The sequence below is a fragment of the Lepisma saccharinum genome, chromosome 1 (assembly GCF_977018435.1).
Source record: "Lepisma saccharinum chromosome 1, izLepSacc3.1, whole genome shotgun sequence".
Classification (NCBI taxonomy): Eukaryota; Metazoa; Arthropoda; class Insecta; order Zygentoma; family Lepismatidae; genus Lepisma; species Lepisma saccharinum.
This window is the reverse complement of record NC_139229.1, coordinates 49,737,352-49,754,698: the sequence shown is the minus strand read 5'-3', so window position 1 is coordinate 49,754,698 and position 17,347 is coordinate 49,737,352. Positions and strand designations below refer to the sequence as shown.

Below are 17,347 nucleotides of genomic sequence, written 5' to 3'. Positions count from 1 at the left end.
TCACTCAAGAACAAAGTTCACAAATGTCGTTGTGCCATTGCTTCTGATCCATATATAGAAACTAGGTGTTATAATACCATAACACATAAAATATGTTGTTATTATTGGACTGCCAGCTATGGCCAACTTCAATAGTCTGTGCATAGTAACTATCACGGATCTCGTTAGATTGTATATTCACTTTAAGTATAAGTTAAAAATACCTTATTTTGGTGATGTTCCACTCTTGACATGTGTTTTTTTGTCATGAAAAGGAAGTTACTTACTGGGAGGTCAGAGGGTATACAATGAGGCTTCTTATTTCTTTCCTTCAAAAATTGGCGCTGAGACATTTTTTTTCAATTGTACCAATTAATACGCGTAATTCTGCAAATAATAATAATAGGATCAAACTTGAGAGCAGCCCTCAAAACCTGCAATGATCAAAGTGGTGATACTAATCATACTTCAAACATTATAAAATGTCAAAATGCTCATGATCTTTTGGAACACGCTGTATAATAGGATACTAATATTATTTTCTTTGTAAAGACGAAACAAGTTGTAAACTTCCCTTCAACTAATTCAGTTCAGTTTACATTTGGAGGGTCAAAATGTGGGCTACTATTTCTTTCTAGCACCGTTATTTTTAAGAAAGGTTAATTGAAGTGTTGAAAACAACCTCTATTCGTAATTGAAAAGAGTTTTACATAATCCTTACCTCCCACATGCCAAAATTGCCGTCAATCTTTACCGTTCTTTCTGTGAAAACAAATGACAACCACAAAAATATTATATAGCGAAGAATCATATTTACATTGTATATAATAACGCCAAAATTATAAAAAGTTAAGAAAAATAATGACTAAAAGTGGAAATAAAAAAATACTTAATAAAACTATAAATTATGAATGATAAAAAGAAAAATAAACGAAAGAATGAAAATATTTCTCGGTGATGTATCTAAATACGAAAATGGTATTTTAACGCAGACATTGACCTAGAGAAGTCACAGACAAAACGATCGTATTCTGTTCCTGCACATTCACATCCTAATTATGTATAACATTCAAAGAAAATTATCAAAAAAACCTTCAGAAAAGTCCCTGTTGGAAACGTTTTAGTTTCTTTAATATTCTGAGGAAAGTAAATGTAAGTGAATAACTTTCACCACTATCCTTACAGAGTTCAACCATTGGTCCAAGGTAAATTTTAAAATTTTCTTAACAAACGATTGTTTTTGGTCCAAACTATTTAAGCTTAGTGTATATTTGGAGTTCGATCTTGCATGTCTCCAAGGCTTTTAAGATTCTTTGTATGCCACAGACATTTGGTCAACGTATGACCATTTTGGACCATGAGAGTTCTACTGCATTATAGATTATGATGTCTAACAAAAGTTAAAATTGATTTTCACTCCAAATAAAATACATCTATGTAGAATGCAGTACACACGAATTGTACGTAGATTGGTCACTTCCTCCTAAATAACTTCTCTTAAAATTTAAAATAACATTACATTTTTATTTCAGCAAGATGGAGTCCAATTAATTAACAGATCATTCGTTGATGGGCAATTGTACTGCAAATTTATTCGCAAAGCTGTAACGTCAGTTTATGGAAAGGAGTTTGATTTAAAAAACAACAATTACCACTTTCTTATTGCAAGTGGGCCACTTAATAAAGGTGAGTAGTGTTATTGTCTTTTCAGCCACATTTGTGTGGACTAATAAAATAGTAATTAAAATAATTTAAATTTCAATTAGCCAGTCTATCAGCTGACAGCCCTTCTGTGGATGTCATTGCAACGAGGAAATTCATTTTGAGTTACCTTTGTGGGTTCACATGTCAAAAATACCTCAGGTGTACCTACACGAGCTCAAGTAACAGTAAGATTCAACCCTGAGAAAAATATGTCATAAACAATTCACGAATCAGGATAACAAGTAAATAATAATAATGTTATTAGAATAACTAAATCAATAAGACTTAGGTGGGCAGGACATGTGGCACGAATGGGAGAAGAAAGAAGGGTGTGCAGAATACTTGCTTGGAAACCTGATGGTAAGGGACCAGTAGGAAAAATAAAACGAAGATGGAGGGTTAACATTGAGATGGACCTAAAGGGAATCGGTAAGGATGGAAAAGATTGGATTGATCTTGCCCAGGATGGAAGGCTTGTGTTGCTGCAGCCATAAACTTTCGGGTTTGAGAAGGTTAGAGAGTTAGTAAGTTAGTTAGTACTAATAATAATAATAATAACAACAACAACAACAACATCACAACAAATTATTGGGTGGCTCCACGAACTCGTATAATTTGGCGACACTGTTCACACATGAATGTAGAGAAAAGATGGATCGGTCTTCCAACTTGTCGGCTTCTCTACTAGCATGTTTCGTTTTCGTAGATACTAACATCATGTTATCCTGACAGAAACAATAAATATCAATAAATAGCAATAATAGTAAATAGTAAATAAAAATCAATTAATAGCAGCAATAGTCATGTAGTGCATGACTGAATGATAAATAATGTCTTTCGAGCACTCGTTGTGAACAAGACATCAACTATAAAAATATTATCAAGAAAAAATATTTGCCTTGGTGTTCCCTACAGCCTACACCTTTCAGATTGTGTCAGTGGTAACATGCATGCAAAACAATGTATAATAATTGCGAAATACTACTAACTTTGTAGAATATTTTTAAAAAATCGAAGTTTTCTATACCTTTTCAAAATATAGTTCTCACAGGGCCTTGTTTTTCCTAACGGGGGCCAGGTTGTATAGTTTTTTTTAAATATTGTAATTATATTATAAAATATATTGATTATTTATTTTCTGGAGGCACATAGTGGTTCGGATCCCACTTTAAACTGTAGGTCCAGTCCTGATTAGCCTTACTCTGCATAAAGTTGACTTAAAACACCAAATCAAATCAAATAAAAAAAATCAATTGTGCGACTTCCACAAAGCTGGACCGATAGAGATAATACAATAATCACTTAAATTATCGTGTTTTATCTCTTATAATCTTCTACATATGTCTCTCTTAATGTAGAACTCATTAACCTATTCGAAAGTCAAGTGGCGTGTTTGGGTCTCATTGTCATGTAGACTATTTACTCTTTGTAGATTTCATTCGGCAGGTCTAGCAGCAAACACAATTTCATCTTTGTAGACCTCATAGTTTCCGATATGTTGCAGCACACACTGATGGTCGAACGAGCACTATAGCCAAACGAAGACACAACATACGAGTTTTCAGTTTTTGTGTCCACTTTATGCACAGATAGACTAATCGGTACTGGACCTACAGTTTAATGTGGGATCCGAACCACTATGTGTCCCCACCGATCCCGGAACCCTTTAATTACAAGGCAATGACGGTAGGCACACCATAAGACATAAAAATAATAAAAATGTTTACTAATAGGAAATGCGGACATTTAATAAACTGACTATTTGAAAGGAATGAGTGTGATTCGATGTGTTATCATAATACATTGGTATTTTATTTCCTCTTACAGATGGATCTTTAAGTTATCACAACAGCAATCGTGCAAGTAGCCGAACTATAGCCTTGGGTGCTGTGGCTGACGAAATGGAACCCACGGAAAATGGGTTAGGGAATATTCATGATGATCTAATGCTCAAACTATTGTTTTCAGTAGTCATCTTTGGTTATTTTCTTGTCTGATTCCACAAGGTATAGTTTATTATATACTTTGGAAGGGACTAAATAATTTTAAATATCATTGTATTATATTTAATTTTTGTCGTATACCTTTAACAGAACTTTAATAATGCGCGATTACCAGGTAAATGTAATACTGATTATTTTGGTATAATATAAATACACATACATCAACAAATGCTTCTTTTGTTTTTCAATGTTATTACCTGAACGTCTGTTAATGAAATTGAGCTATTCCAGCGTTACGTGTGACATTTTATACACACATTTTAAGGTTCTAGACATGACATTGGTTTAAGATATTCACAATGACCTGATTTCATAGAACTAGGAAGTACTTTATGGTGTCTGCTAACAAATTTAAAAAAAAAACTTGAGTATGATGGCATAGGCTGAATGTATATAAAGCACCAACAAAAGGCGTTACTTGTGTGACGCTTTAAAAATGTAGCAAATTTTGACTTCATTTGTCTGTAAAGCATATTTGTAGATGCTAGTAACTTTTATTGGTGAAATGTGCAAATTAGCATTTACAAACATCTAGCCTTAATGCAATTAAGAACAATAATAATTTCGACATTAATTGATTATGTGATTTACATGCAGTAGGACCATTTCTCGTCGAATGCTCCAATTAGTTTTTTTAAACAATAATCCGTTCTTCAACATTGACAAGTGAGCTAATTGGTAAGATGTAAGTATTTGTTGCCATATTTGTAGATTTTATCCTTCTTGCAATATATGTTGTAACATTTCACGATGATGTAATTGTTTCAGAAATGTTTATAAAGCATAAGTTTGTTTTAGAGTATTGTTTAAAAAGAATTATTAATAAATAATAATAATATTTAACACAATAATTAAACAGAAAATATTATTGATTGTACCTAATTTTGCTAAGCCACAATGCACTGGACTGTTTACTCCCGTTTCGCCGTCTCCCCTTTCGCCGAATATCTCAGAAACAAATATCTCACCCAAGCAAAATTTTCGGCAAAAGGGGCATTCCCGTTTTGCCGAATCTCCTTTCAATATTTTGAAGGAAGTAAATTTTCCCTCCGCTGGGAAATTTCAGGGACTAAAGTGAAAGATAATTTCAACGAAGTTAGAAACTCATTGTACATATTCATTGGCTGATGACGTGAATCTGAAGTAGTGTTTTAGTAAGCAGTTCCTTCTTTGCCAAACCAATGTCTTTATCTTTTCTTGAACACTTACAGCATTGCTCTTCTTTCCCGAATTCCATCAAACATACTTTTCTTTTCTTACCTCGTCTATCCATTTCACACGCTCCTTTCGTCGCCATAGTCATATTTCTAAAGCTTCCAGTCGCTCTTCATAGTGCTCAGGTTTCTGCACCATACAACGCTACACTCCACAGGCAATGGTTCTTTGCCCAAAAGTCCACTTTTTCCTTTATTAAGGGCTCTTTTGCTACCACGGCATGTCTTAGAAGATTTCTAGGGCATAAGCCAGAGGGTGCTTGCTATTCCGGCTTCCAGCGCTAATCTGCATTACAATTAGCGCCGGCTTCCGTGGCGAAGTAGTTAGCATATCGCGCTACGACACCAGGGGCTCTGGGTTCGAATCCCGGCATGGGCATGATTATTTGTGAGTGTCCATTCATCAATTTCATCGTATCATAACTCAACCCCATCTTCGCGATTAGCCAAAAGTGGCAGAAAAGCGAAGTAAAATAACGCCATATCAATCATTACAATTAGCATTTTTTATGATTCTCTATTGAGCCCTTCCTGTTGTTCTCAGAACATCAAATCGAATTGCATTCGTAGACATCCTAGTGCGATATGTATAGGTTAAAAAGGGACTAGATCATTCCAGTCAATAAACTCCATTGGCTTTGTTTACCCATTTCACACCATATAGTTATATGCCCAGGTTTATCGTGACTGCTGTAACAATTATTACATGAGAAAAAATTAATATGAATTACTTAGACGGGATTCGACCCTATAATCCCTGTTAATCCAATTCCTAGATAAGCCAGGTCTGGTACTATAGTTGGTAGCACATGCTGTTTACACAAATTCTATCTATCCAAGTGTTTGTTAGAAGCCTTGGAACAATCGAGACGAAAACAAGACGAGATCCTTCGACACTTCTCGAGAAAAGACCGAGAACGAAATCCAGACGAAACCGAGACCTTGGCATGACCTAGATAAATGAAATTTGCTATGCGACTTCATCACACGTAAGCCATATATTTGATTTATATACTTTGGTTGATTGATTGAATTTGCGACGACCCAAATTATGTCGTAGCAAAATATTTATTATTTTCAGCGTCCTATAAATAGGACAGTTAATTTCTGATTTTTAAAAATATGTAAAACTAAGCTTTTGAACCAGTAATTGTTTGAGTATTGAAGAACACATGTTAGTAACTATGTTCATAATTATAAGTAACTATATGTCGCGAGCACACCATAGTAAACTTATAGTTCATTCAAAGGAATATTTAGCGTCATGTCGTACCATCAGTTTGATTCATGTAGTTTGCAAACAAGGTGCACTAGACATGTAATAATGTTGTATATTAGTTAGAAAGGATCCTCAGACGAGTTATTTCAATAATATCTGAAAGTAAAATTATTTATGTTCGTTTGGAATGACAATGATCTTTGTTGTCCTATTTATAGGACGCTGGAACTTAAGGTACAACCTTAGTGACAATGAAGTTCGACCAGTCACAAATATAGGAGTGCGTTGTGAAAGAAGGAGAACACATGCATATGCTGAACATATTTTATTCAGCAGGCTACATGGAAGAAAGGAAAACATAAATTTCCGCTGCAATGCAGCAATGTATGGTGTCCGCACAAAATAAAACATTTTCGTCCATCTACACGTGACATTGAAGTTCGACCACTGTTAGAGGAGATCCTGTTTACCATGGTGTGACGCCGCCCAGTCGGCGAATAACTGTGGCAATGCGTCGGGGCATGCTGCGGACGAGTCGTTCAAGGTATTCCACATCGATGCGGTGCCATTCCTCCTGCAGGCAGGCGATAAGAGCAGTCACTGTCGTGGGTCCCCTCTGTTGCACACGTCGCTTAAGAACACGCCACACATTCTCAATGGGCGAGAGGTCGGGACTCGATTAGGGATGGCCAAACGGATCCGGATCCGGATCCAAAAGTTACGGATCTGGATCCGGATCCAAAAATTCCGGATCTGGATCCGGGTCCGAAAGTTTCTGATCTGGATCCGGATCCGAAAATCCGGATCCGGATCCGATAGTTTCGTATCTCAATCCCATTATAATATTACCACACCTTAAAAGGTATTATGATCTTCGATTACAAAGAAATTTTTCATTAGTTAGTCCTACAATAATTTTTTTCAAGTGTTCTTCCTAAAATACTTTGCTACGCATCGGCTAACACACACGTGCACAAAAATAATCTTACTTGTTTAACATAAAATGTCAGAGGTGATTTTGTAAATGCCATTGAAACGAATATGTATTCATTCGAATGTATTGGAAATGGAAACAAACATAAATGTGAGACATTCCATTCCAGGATGAAACCTTTAACGCATATAACAAGATAGAAATGTTATACAAAAATTATACAATTTTTCTACAGTTACAGTTTTACAAATTGATATATGCAGTGTTATATAATTACAAAGTATAAGACTAACAAGGGAGGTGTTCTAAGTGTCCCCCTCCGATTTCCATGAAAATTGGCAGGTTCATAGTGCAGCCCAATGGAAGAAATACGTACTTTTTGTTTCAGCTAAAATACTGTCTTAGGGGCAACCCCCCCTCAAATGTCAATATGAGGACAAATTTAAGTAGGCATTTGACCTCCGTGTCCCCCTCCGATTTCCATGAAACTTGCCAGGTTTATAGTGGGCCCCAAAGGAAGAAATACGTCTTTTTTTTTTTTTTGTTTCAGCTTAAAAACGGTTTTAGGGGGCAAAACCCACTCAAATGTCAAGATGAGGACAAATTGAAGTGGGGATCTGACCCCTGTGTCCCCCTCCGATTTCCATGAAACTTGGCAGGTATATAAAGGGACCCAAAGGAAGAAATACGTGTTTTTTTTGTTTCGGCTAAAAAACTGTTTTAGGGTGCAAAACCCGCCTCAAATGTCAAGACGAGGACAAATTGACGTGGGGATCATCTGACCTCTTTGTCCCCCTTCCGATTTCCATGAAATTTTGCAGGTGTATAGAGAGGCTCTATGCCCCCTGTTTCTTCATATGCCATATTTACGTAGTTTCGCGGTCAGATCCCCACTTCAATTTCTCCTCATCTTGACATTTGAGGGGGGGTTGCCCCCTAAAACATTTTTAGCTGAAACACAAAACAGGTATTTCTTCCTTTGGGCCCCTTTATACACCTGCCAAGTTTCATGGAAATCGGAGGGGAGACTTAGATCTCCCTTGTAAGTGTATTAATTAATTACAAATCGCGCACGCGCACACACACACTATATATATATATATATATATATATATACACACACACACACACACACACACATATATATATATATATATATATATATATATATATACATACACACACACACACACACACACATATATATATATATATATATATATATATATATATTACCAGGTAACAATATGTTATAAACACATTCTTACTTTCCAAAGAAGCGCATGTGGGATGGCAAAAGGGATCCGGATCCAGAAGTACCAGATCCGGATCCGAACGTTTTGGATCCGGATCCGAAAGTTCTGGATCCGGATCCGAAAGTACTGGATCCGGATCCGACAGTACTGGATCCGGATCCGAAAATACCGGATCCGCGGATCCGGATCCGAAAAATTTTATGATCCGGATCCTTAGGATCCGGAACCAATCGGATCCGGATTTCGGATCCGTCAGGATCCGGATCTGGCCATCCCTAGACTCGATGGTGGCCATGGCAGAGTTCGCACGTGATGGCGAGTCAACCATTCTCTTGTCAGCCGCGCTGTATGAGGCCTGGCATTGTCGTGTTGGAAAGATGAGACGCCGCCTGTGGAACAGGTGCCTTCGCACTGTGGGAAGATGCCGCTCCAGTATGCGTGTATAGGCGTGTGCATTCACAATGCCCTCACAGACGTGTAGTGGGCCAATCCCAGATGCCGTCATTCATCCCCATACCATCACTGACGCAGGTTTCTGTACCCGACGTGCATAACATTTTGCTTCATTCTGTTCCTCCTTCCGACAAATGACTGTTTTCCGTATTTTCCCGTACACACCATTGAAAATGGATTCGTCCGTCCACAAAACCCTGTTCCACTGCCGAAATGTCCATCCCCGGTACATTCGTGCCCACCGTAGTCGATTGCCTTTGTTCAACATGGAAAGGAAGGGTTTACGTTTCGCCTTGTACACTCGGTAACCGCATCGCTGTAGGTAACGGCGAATGGTTCGGGTTGACACTTCAATGTGAAAGCGTTCTCGAGTCCACAGTCGTAATTCGGCCACAGAAACATGATTGTTGGTCTGGATATAGCGCCTAAATATCCGTAGGTCACGCACGCTCAGCAGGCGTTTTCGACCGGGGGCCTTACCTGGCTCTGTAGTACCCGTATTTTGGTGGTGTTTGATGATGCAGTGGACGGTTGACTTGGGTAAGTTCAGTTGGCGCCCTATTTCCCGTTCACTGAGTCCATCCCGTTGCAACTCTACCACTCTTCTCCTCACGGTGTTGTCAATAGGTTTGCCCCTGGCCATGGTGATGATTAGGGAACGGAACTTTAGGTAAATAAATGTTTTTTTTCTGCGATAAGATAGAGACCCTCGTTTTTGCCAAAATTCTGATCATAGCCTTATATGTCAACACAGCACATTTTATTTGACATAAAAACACATATTTTCCAGTTTTCCGTATGTAAATACATATTTCGCGAATTCTCATTTTAAATACATAAAATCGCTCATTTACTTCAGTTACCTCGAAATCTTCGAAAGAAAAATGTTTATTCTCCGCCCCTCTTTCATATCGAGAGTGTTAGGTTTGTTTTGTCTTTGAGCACGCTCGCTTGCAGACTTCTGGCGCCTCCGCCTACGATCCTATTGGGGGAAAATATTGCCCCCACTGGATCTAACCCTAGTAGTGGTAGTGGGCCGCTACTGCAACAGAAAATGAGGCTCGGTGAGGCTCGCCTTAATGGATTTGTCTTGTAAGGCATGAGCCTCATTTTCTCGCAGTGTTGCCAACTGCTTACTCGAAAAAATCACCAAGGTTTTTTTTAGTCTAACCACCTAAAGCAAGGAGCTGGCAATCTTGCTTGAGGGCTCGCCTTAATGGTTTGCTCTTGTAAGGCATAAGTCTTATTTTCTCGCAGTATTGCCAACACCTTACTCGAAAAAATCACCAAGGTTTTTTTTTGGGTCTAACCACCTAAAGCAAGGAGCTGGCAATGTTGCTTGAGGCTTGGTTTACAGTGCATAAAGCAAGGAGCTGGCAACCTGGTGGTTTTGCCATAGCTTTTTACAAAAAAAAAGAGAGAGGAGAGAGAGAGAGACGGAAGAGATAAACAACCGACAACCTACCTACAACTTTTTTTGGTCTAACCTAACCTAAAGCAAGAAACTGGCAACTTTGCTTGAGGGTTGGTTTACAGTGCATAAAGCAATTTTTGCCAACCTACATATACTAAACAAGGAGAGTTGGTACTGCCGTAAAAGAGAGAGGTGGGTGGGTGGATGGCAACACAAGCGCGCGCGTGTGTGTGCGTGTGTGCGTGTGTGTGTATAATATGTAGCATTATTAACTAGAGTGTGTTGGCAATTTACTTCCAACTAAAAAAAATAGAGATGCCAACGTTGCTGTAAGATGAAGAGAGAGAGAGATTTATGGCTGGCAACAGTAATAAGCGAATGCGCCATATCGTAATTTTCCAACTCCGTATATCGTGATTTTTGTAAACCTCTCTCGGGGAAACGATGTGCCACACACACACACGCGCGCGCGCGCTTGTATTGTGATGCATTACATACATGTGGAAAAAAAAACTTTGCTTCTTATTATTAAAAAAAACTTTGATCGTATTCTTAAATAACTAACAAGAACAATGAATCTTTTTGGCTTCCGCAAACAGATCAACATGGAGACTGCACCGCCAAATTTCAATAACCTTTTACCTTCCGTGTTATCTAAACTCAATGGTTTACTGATCGTTCACCTCAACAGCATTTGGACGAAACTGAATGACGATGTGGGCAAGATGTTTTATGTTTTTAATAACAATTTACATTTCTACGAAATTCCGATCGACGGGAAACTTCAAATCACCGTGAATCCGGTGAACGCAGGCGAAATCAAAATTTCTACCGGCAAGAATATTTTTCGAATCAAGCACGACAAGATGCTTTCTAATATTACGTACGATGTTTCCGCAGGAGATTACCTGTACGTGGAACTCCTCGGAGATTACGACAAACTTATTCCTCTCTTCGTAGAATTACGAATTGTTTATCCTATTATAAATAACCGTTAACCAAAAATGCCTAACGACATTTTCGGCAACACCAAGCGTGTGGACCACGCAGAAGAGATTCTCATGTTGGACATTCGAGTTAAGAAGTTGAGGACCGATTTGATCGCTTTGCAGGAGACCTTAAACAAAAGTTTAGAGTCGGAAATCGCCACGCTCCAAACGCAATGTCTCGACCCCATTCTGAAAATCGATTCCGAACTGAAGACGCTGATAAAAAATTATATCGACGTACCTTCTTACGACAGCGTTCAAAATATACAGTTGAGCGTGGATTCGCTTCAAAATGATTTGGCCAAATTACAGCAATTTCAATCGAAAAATGAAGATTTGGAAAAATTGAAACTCGAAATCGAAGAACGAACTTCCGCAATAGAAAAGAATTTCTCTGAACTTCAAACCGTCGTGAACGATATAGACGCAGAACGCTTGCATGTCGTCGTTTCCAAATTACAAGAAGAATTCACCGGCACGTTGGAAGAAATTAAATCCAAGTTGCAGACTTTGGAAGATACCATGACGAACCTACCATCGTCGGACGAACTGCAGGTCATCGGTAAAAGCGTCGCGAACATAAAAATTCAATTGGAGGCGTATCGAGATTTCGAACACATTCAAACCACCATCGCTACGCTTCAGGCGTCTCTGGAATTGATCAACGAAGAAATTAAAAATATTCACGCTGAAGCGAGAGCGTTGACGAGCATTCAAGACACGTTAAGCACGGTTCAGCAGAAGATCGAATATTTAGAAAATTTGAACGTCGAAACGAATCTCGCTCATTTTCATCACGTACTCGACAACATACAGGGTGACTTGGAATCGTTACGGACGAGCGTGCCTTCGAGCGAAGATTTGGAAAAATTGAAAACGGCGGTGACGGCACTATCCGATTCGAGCGACATCAAAAGTTCGTTGAGCGAACTCGAGAGTAGGGTGGCCAATCTCCCCACCTCCAAAGAATTGCACGCTTTGAAAAGAAACATATCTCGAATGCTGAAACGACTAGAAACGGAAACGGCGAACGTGGAACAGATTCGAGACGAAATTAGTTCGCTGGTGTCGACGCTGCCCACTTCGCAGAGCGTCGCCGACCTTCACACGCAGTTTACAGAGATGCGAAGCATCGTGAACGATCTTACCGAGAAGAGCTCGAAATTGAATCAAGTCGAGAACCTTCAGAACATCGTCGTCAACGTCAGAGATCAAGTTGGAGTGCTGGAATCCACGCAGGAATCGACGCTGGCCTCTTTCGGTGCCAAGTTGCAAGAACTCAACGAAAACTACAAGCAGTTGAACGTGGAAGTGAAAATCAAACCGTCGTTTTCTACCGTAACGGATACCATAATCGAGCATTTGCTACCCATCGAAAATAAACTCGGACAAGTTCACAGTAATCTCGTCACCTTCGACACTAAATTCGCCAAATTGTTCACCTTGCAAGCCATCGAAATCAACAGCGTTCCCAATCAACAGAGAATCTCCACGTTCGTCGAAGGTAACAAACTGTACATGTTGCATCCTTATCATCCGTACTACAAGTTTCTCCTCGATGGCACAATTCAGATAAACGAATTTTCGTACTGGTCTCACGGCAGAAAAGCTAGCGTTCCCACCATGACCTTAATATCGAATCGTGGTGTCCAGAAAGCGGGAAACATTCCTCTGGCACGTTGGAACGAAACGCGCAACATATATGAAATACACGAAGACGAAGATCTCACTGTTTTCGACGTGAGTGCCGGCGATAAGCTGATCATTCAAAACACGAGCGAGGTGCCACCCTCTTTGAATCCCATCACGCTGGTGCTTCTCTTCAAACGTAATCTCTAAACAAAAAAATGTCTAGGCAAGCCATCGTCGAAGAATTGCATAAACCTGCACGCCGCAACTACGAACGTTTGGCTGTGGTAACCAAGGGCATCGACGACCTCTGGCAAAGCGATCTCGTGGAGATGAGCAGCGGCAATTTGAAAAACGTACATAAATGGAACAACGGCAACAAGTACCTCCTCACCGTCATAGACACGTTTTCGAAATTCGCATGGGCTCTACCTTTGAAGGCGAAAACGGGATCGTGCGTCGCGGAAGCATTCAAATTAATTTTTCGCGAAAGCGGCGGCAGACGACCTCGGTTTCTGCAAACGGACAACGGTAAAGAATTTTACAACGCCGTATTCCAAAAGTTTATTCAAAAACATGGCATTCGACATTATTCGACCTTCAGTCACATCAAAGCCAGCATCGTGGAAAGATTCAATCGAACCTTGAAAACACACATGTGGAAACGATTCACGCTTCGGGGAAATTACAAATGGGTCGACATCCTGCCGGAACTCGTCGACACCTATAATGATACGGTACACAGAACGATAGGCATGAAGCCAGCTGATGTTACGAAATCTGACGAGCAGCGTTTAATTTCTACAGTTTACTGTCCAAAGTACACACCCACGACAAAAAAAGCTAAATACAAAATTGGAGACCGGGTGAGGATCAGCAAATTCAAACGCACCTTCGAGAAGGGATTCACAAAAAATTGGAGCACGGAACTTTTTACGGTGGTTCGAGTTTTACCCGGAAACCGACACACGTATATAATAAAAGATAGTCGCGGCGAGATTTTGAAAGGAAGATTTTACGAAGAGGAACTCTCTAAAACGAAACACCCCGACACGTACCTCATCGAGAAAGTATTGCGTAGGAAAGGTGACAAACTGTTTGTCAAATGGCTGGGACTTCCGGAAAAGAGTTGGATCGACGCGGACGAAGTGATCTTGTGAGTACGTGGAACGTGGTGAAGCGTCTACCGGATCCGGAAAGTCAAACGAAGAAAAAGAACGGCGAGTTGCTTCCCGACAGCATCCGCTGCCTGATCGTAGGTCCTTCGGGGTGTGGGAAAACGACACTGCTCGTGGACAATTTTCTCCTCGCACCGAATTGGTTAGATTGGAAGAACAGGCACCTGTACGTGTTCTCGAAAAGTTTGGAGCAATCCAAATACCAGCAACTGATGAAACTGTACGATGGTCTGGACATTGCAACGTTCGCATCGGAAATAAAACCACTCGACGATTGTCGTGAAAATTCAGTTGTTGTGTTCGACGACGCCATCCTGGAAAATCAAAATGAAATTCGCAACTTTTTCACGCAAGGTCGTCACAAAGGAATGGATTGTTTCTACCTAGCCCAAACGTTTTCCAAAATTCCAAAACAGTTAGTACGCGACAACGCTAATTTCATATGTTTGTTTCGTCAATATCACACCAACATCAAGCACGCGTACGATGACTACGTAGGCGGAGACATGAACTACAATCAATTTTCGGAACGCTGCTGCTCTACTTGCTGGAACGGTGACGATTTCGGATTCGCGACGATCGACATGACGAGGAAACCCAACGACGGAAAATACAGAAACAAAATCAACGACTTTCTAAACGTTGCAACGTTGTGAGAAACGACGTGTATAAATAACGTCATGACGAAACGAAAAATCGAGGACGAAAATCTCAAGTTGCGAAAATACCTTGCGAAACGCTTCAAAGGTTGGAAATCCGAGAATCGCAGATTCTACGAAGAGAAGAAACGTCAGGATCAACCTGTGATCGATGCCATCAGCGGTCTAGGTAAAGAAATTAAAAGTGTCACGGAACAAAATAAAAATTTTATCAACGAACTCGTACCGCTCGCAGCTAAAAGTTACGCCGTACCCACGCCCATTTCGAGCATTCCTTCGACACCGTTCGAACTGAAGGATGCACCGGCACGACGCCGAGCTATAGGTAGCACGTCGTCGTCTTCGGATAAAATCGAGTTGGGACCTTTGGCGCGAGACTACCTGAGTACGGGGAAATTCGACAAGGATGAAGTGTTCGGATTGTATCCCAGCATGGAAACCAACGAAGGCGGTGGTGTGGTGTGGAAGATTGGGAAATCGAAGGTGACCTTCGAAGGCAACGACATTAAAGTCAATTTAGGCGAGAAGGATAGTTGGACCAGGTATCCGGGTACGGTGGGACTGTGGGAACTCGTTGCCAAAAAGCAGCCGAAAGATTACACCGACGAAGATTACCAGAGTTACAAGGAAATTCTGATCATGACGGATGCCTTGTACCAGAACAACGACGCCTCGCAGAATAGGGTGAAATCGAGCAGCGGCGAGAAGTACAGGAATCTCATCAAACCGATTTGGAACCAGGTGAAAACAGGCAGCGGCGTCAAACGCTACAACACGCTACCCAAAGAATTCGTTTGGGTGGACGACCTTAGGAAACTCGTGGACCGATTGTTGGTGATAGCCGGCGAAGAGAATGCAGGCAACCGTAATTTCTACAACGAGAAGGTTGGCATCGTGGACATGATCAGCACGAAACTTTCCAACTTCATCGTGAACGACGACAAGGGCATAGGTTACCTGATCAAAATCATCAACACGCTGCCTCCGAAATTTTGGAACGTGGCCGAAGGAAAGGGGCTCGTGAACGACATCATCAACAAGTTACCTTTCGAGATGCATCTACCTGGCTACCAGTACTGCGGACCGGGTACCAAACTCGAGAAAAGATTGGAGAGAGGAGACAAGGGTGTGAATCCGTTGGACGCCGCATGCAAAGATCACGACATCGCCTACAACACCACGCAGACGGATCTGGACGCACGTCACGAAGCAGACAGAAAATTGGAGCATGCAGCTTTCGAAAGGTTCGTGAGCAGAGACGCATCGTTGGGTGAACGGGTCGCCGCACTGGGTACCACCATCGCCATGAACACGAAACAAAAATTGGGGTGGGGTATATAAATAACATCCAGTAAAAAAAAAAACTTGATATATAAATAACACACATCATAAAAAAATAATTTTTGGTATATATAAATAACACACATAGTGAAAAACAATTAAATTTCTCTCTAACACTCTGAAATTTTTTTGATATGACGACTGAAAAAATGAGTGATCTCCAAGCATTAAAACAAATGCTAAATTTGTCAGTCGAGTATGTAAAAATTCAGGAATTGGAAGTCGACAAACCTTACACGATAACTTCCGGTTCAATCGTTTCTACCCAGTATGGTCCCAAGGTACGCCTGTTGCTCAACGCACAATACAGTCTATTTTTACCAGATCGATACGTTAACATGTTATCCGACGAGAAGCTATCTATTTTAATCGAGAACAAAACTCGAATCGTGTACAAGGGGACAAAGGAACTTCTTGGCAAGAAAACGAAGCACGTAATAGAATTTGTGTAACGACTGCGAGGCCGTAAAAAAAAATCTCAGAACATTTATATATAAATAACATACCGTAAAAAAAACTACACGAGAAAAATCTCAGAATATATATATAAATAACATACCGTAAAAATAACACATAGAGCATCAACATGAAGCCCAAGGGTGTCGTGTACCAGATACCATACTCCAATCTTAAAAATCTAGGTGTCCTCGATGGGTTACTCACCAAGAAACAACGCGAGAAGAAACGTTCTTGCTTGAGCAAAGGACACGGAATGAAATTACTTCTCAGCACACCTCAATTGAGACGCTTGCAGCGTTCGCGGAAACAGCAAAAGGTCGGAGGTTTCATATTCAGCATCCCGGCCATCCTGGCAGCATTGGGGGCCGTTGGAAGTTTGGCTGGCGGTAGCGCCGCCATCGCGAAAACCGTCATCGACTCGAAGAAGAACAAGGCGGAATTGGAAGAACAGAAACGTCACAACCTGGCCATGGAGAAAAAAGGGGGAAAGGGCGTGATGAAAAAGTTAAAAAAAAAGAAACAACAGCACTCACCAACCGAGATATTGAATCTCTGATCGAACCGTTACAAATCAAACACTTCAGAGGAGTTTTCATGTCCGACTCGTTACCTTCAAGCGTTAAAAGAAGAGAATGCGGAGTAGTCAACTTGGACGGTCAAGAAAATCCAGGCACGCATTGGATATGTTACCACAAAAATAATGATAAAGCATTTGTTTTCGATTCTTTCGGAGGTGTTCCACCTACAAATTTAATTTATTATCTGAAGACGAACAAAACCTCTATATACTACAACGACGAACGCATTCAAAATTTCGAAGACGTGAACTGCGGCCATCTCTGCCTCTCCGTGCTCGCGTTTCTCTCTAAAATAAATAACCCTACGATCGAGGATTTCCAGAAAGCATTGTGGAACC

At 40.4% G+C, this 17,347-nt stretch overlaps 1 protein-coding gene across 1 annotated transcript in view; it reads left to right on the top strand.

The window, feature by feature from the left end:
- Positions 1-4,714, top strand: part of LOC145994957 (ferric reductase 1-like) — a 177,313-nt gene extending 172,599 nt beyond the window's left edge. The window contains exons 11-12 of the mRNA XM_083131491.1: positions 1,512-1,665; positions 3,511-4,714. Coding sequence (XP_082987617.1) covers positions 1,512-1,665; positions 3,511-3,680 — 324 coding nt within the window. The 3' untranslated portion in view covers positions 3,681-4,714. The remainder of the gene's footprint in view (positions 1-1,511; positions 1,666-3,510) is intronic.
- Positions 4,715-17,347: the final 12,633 nt, after the last annotated feature.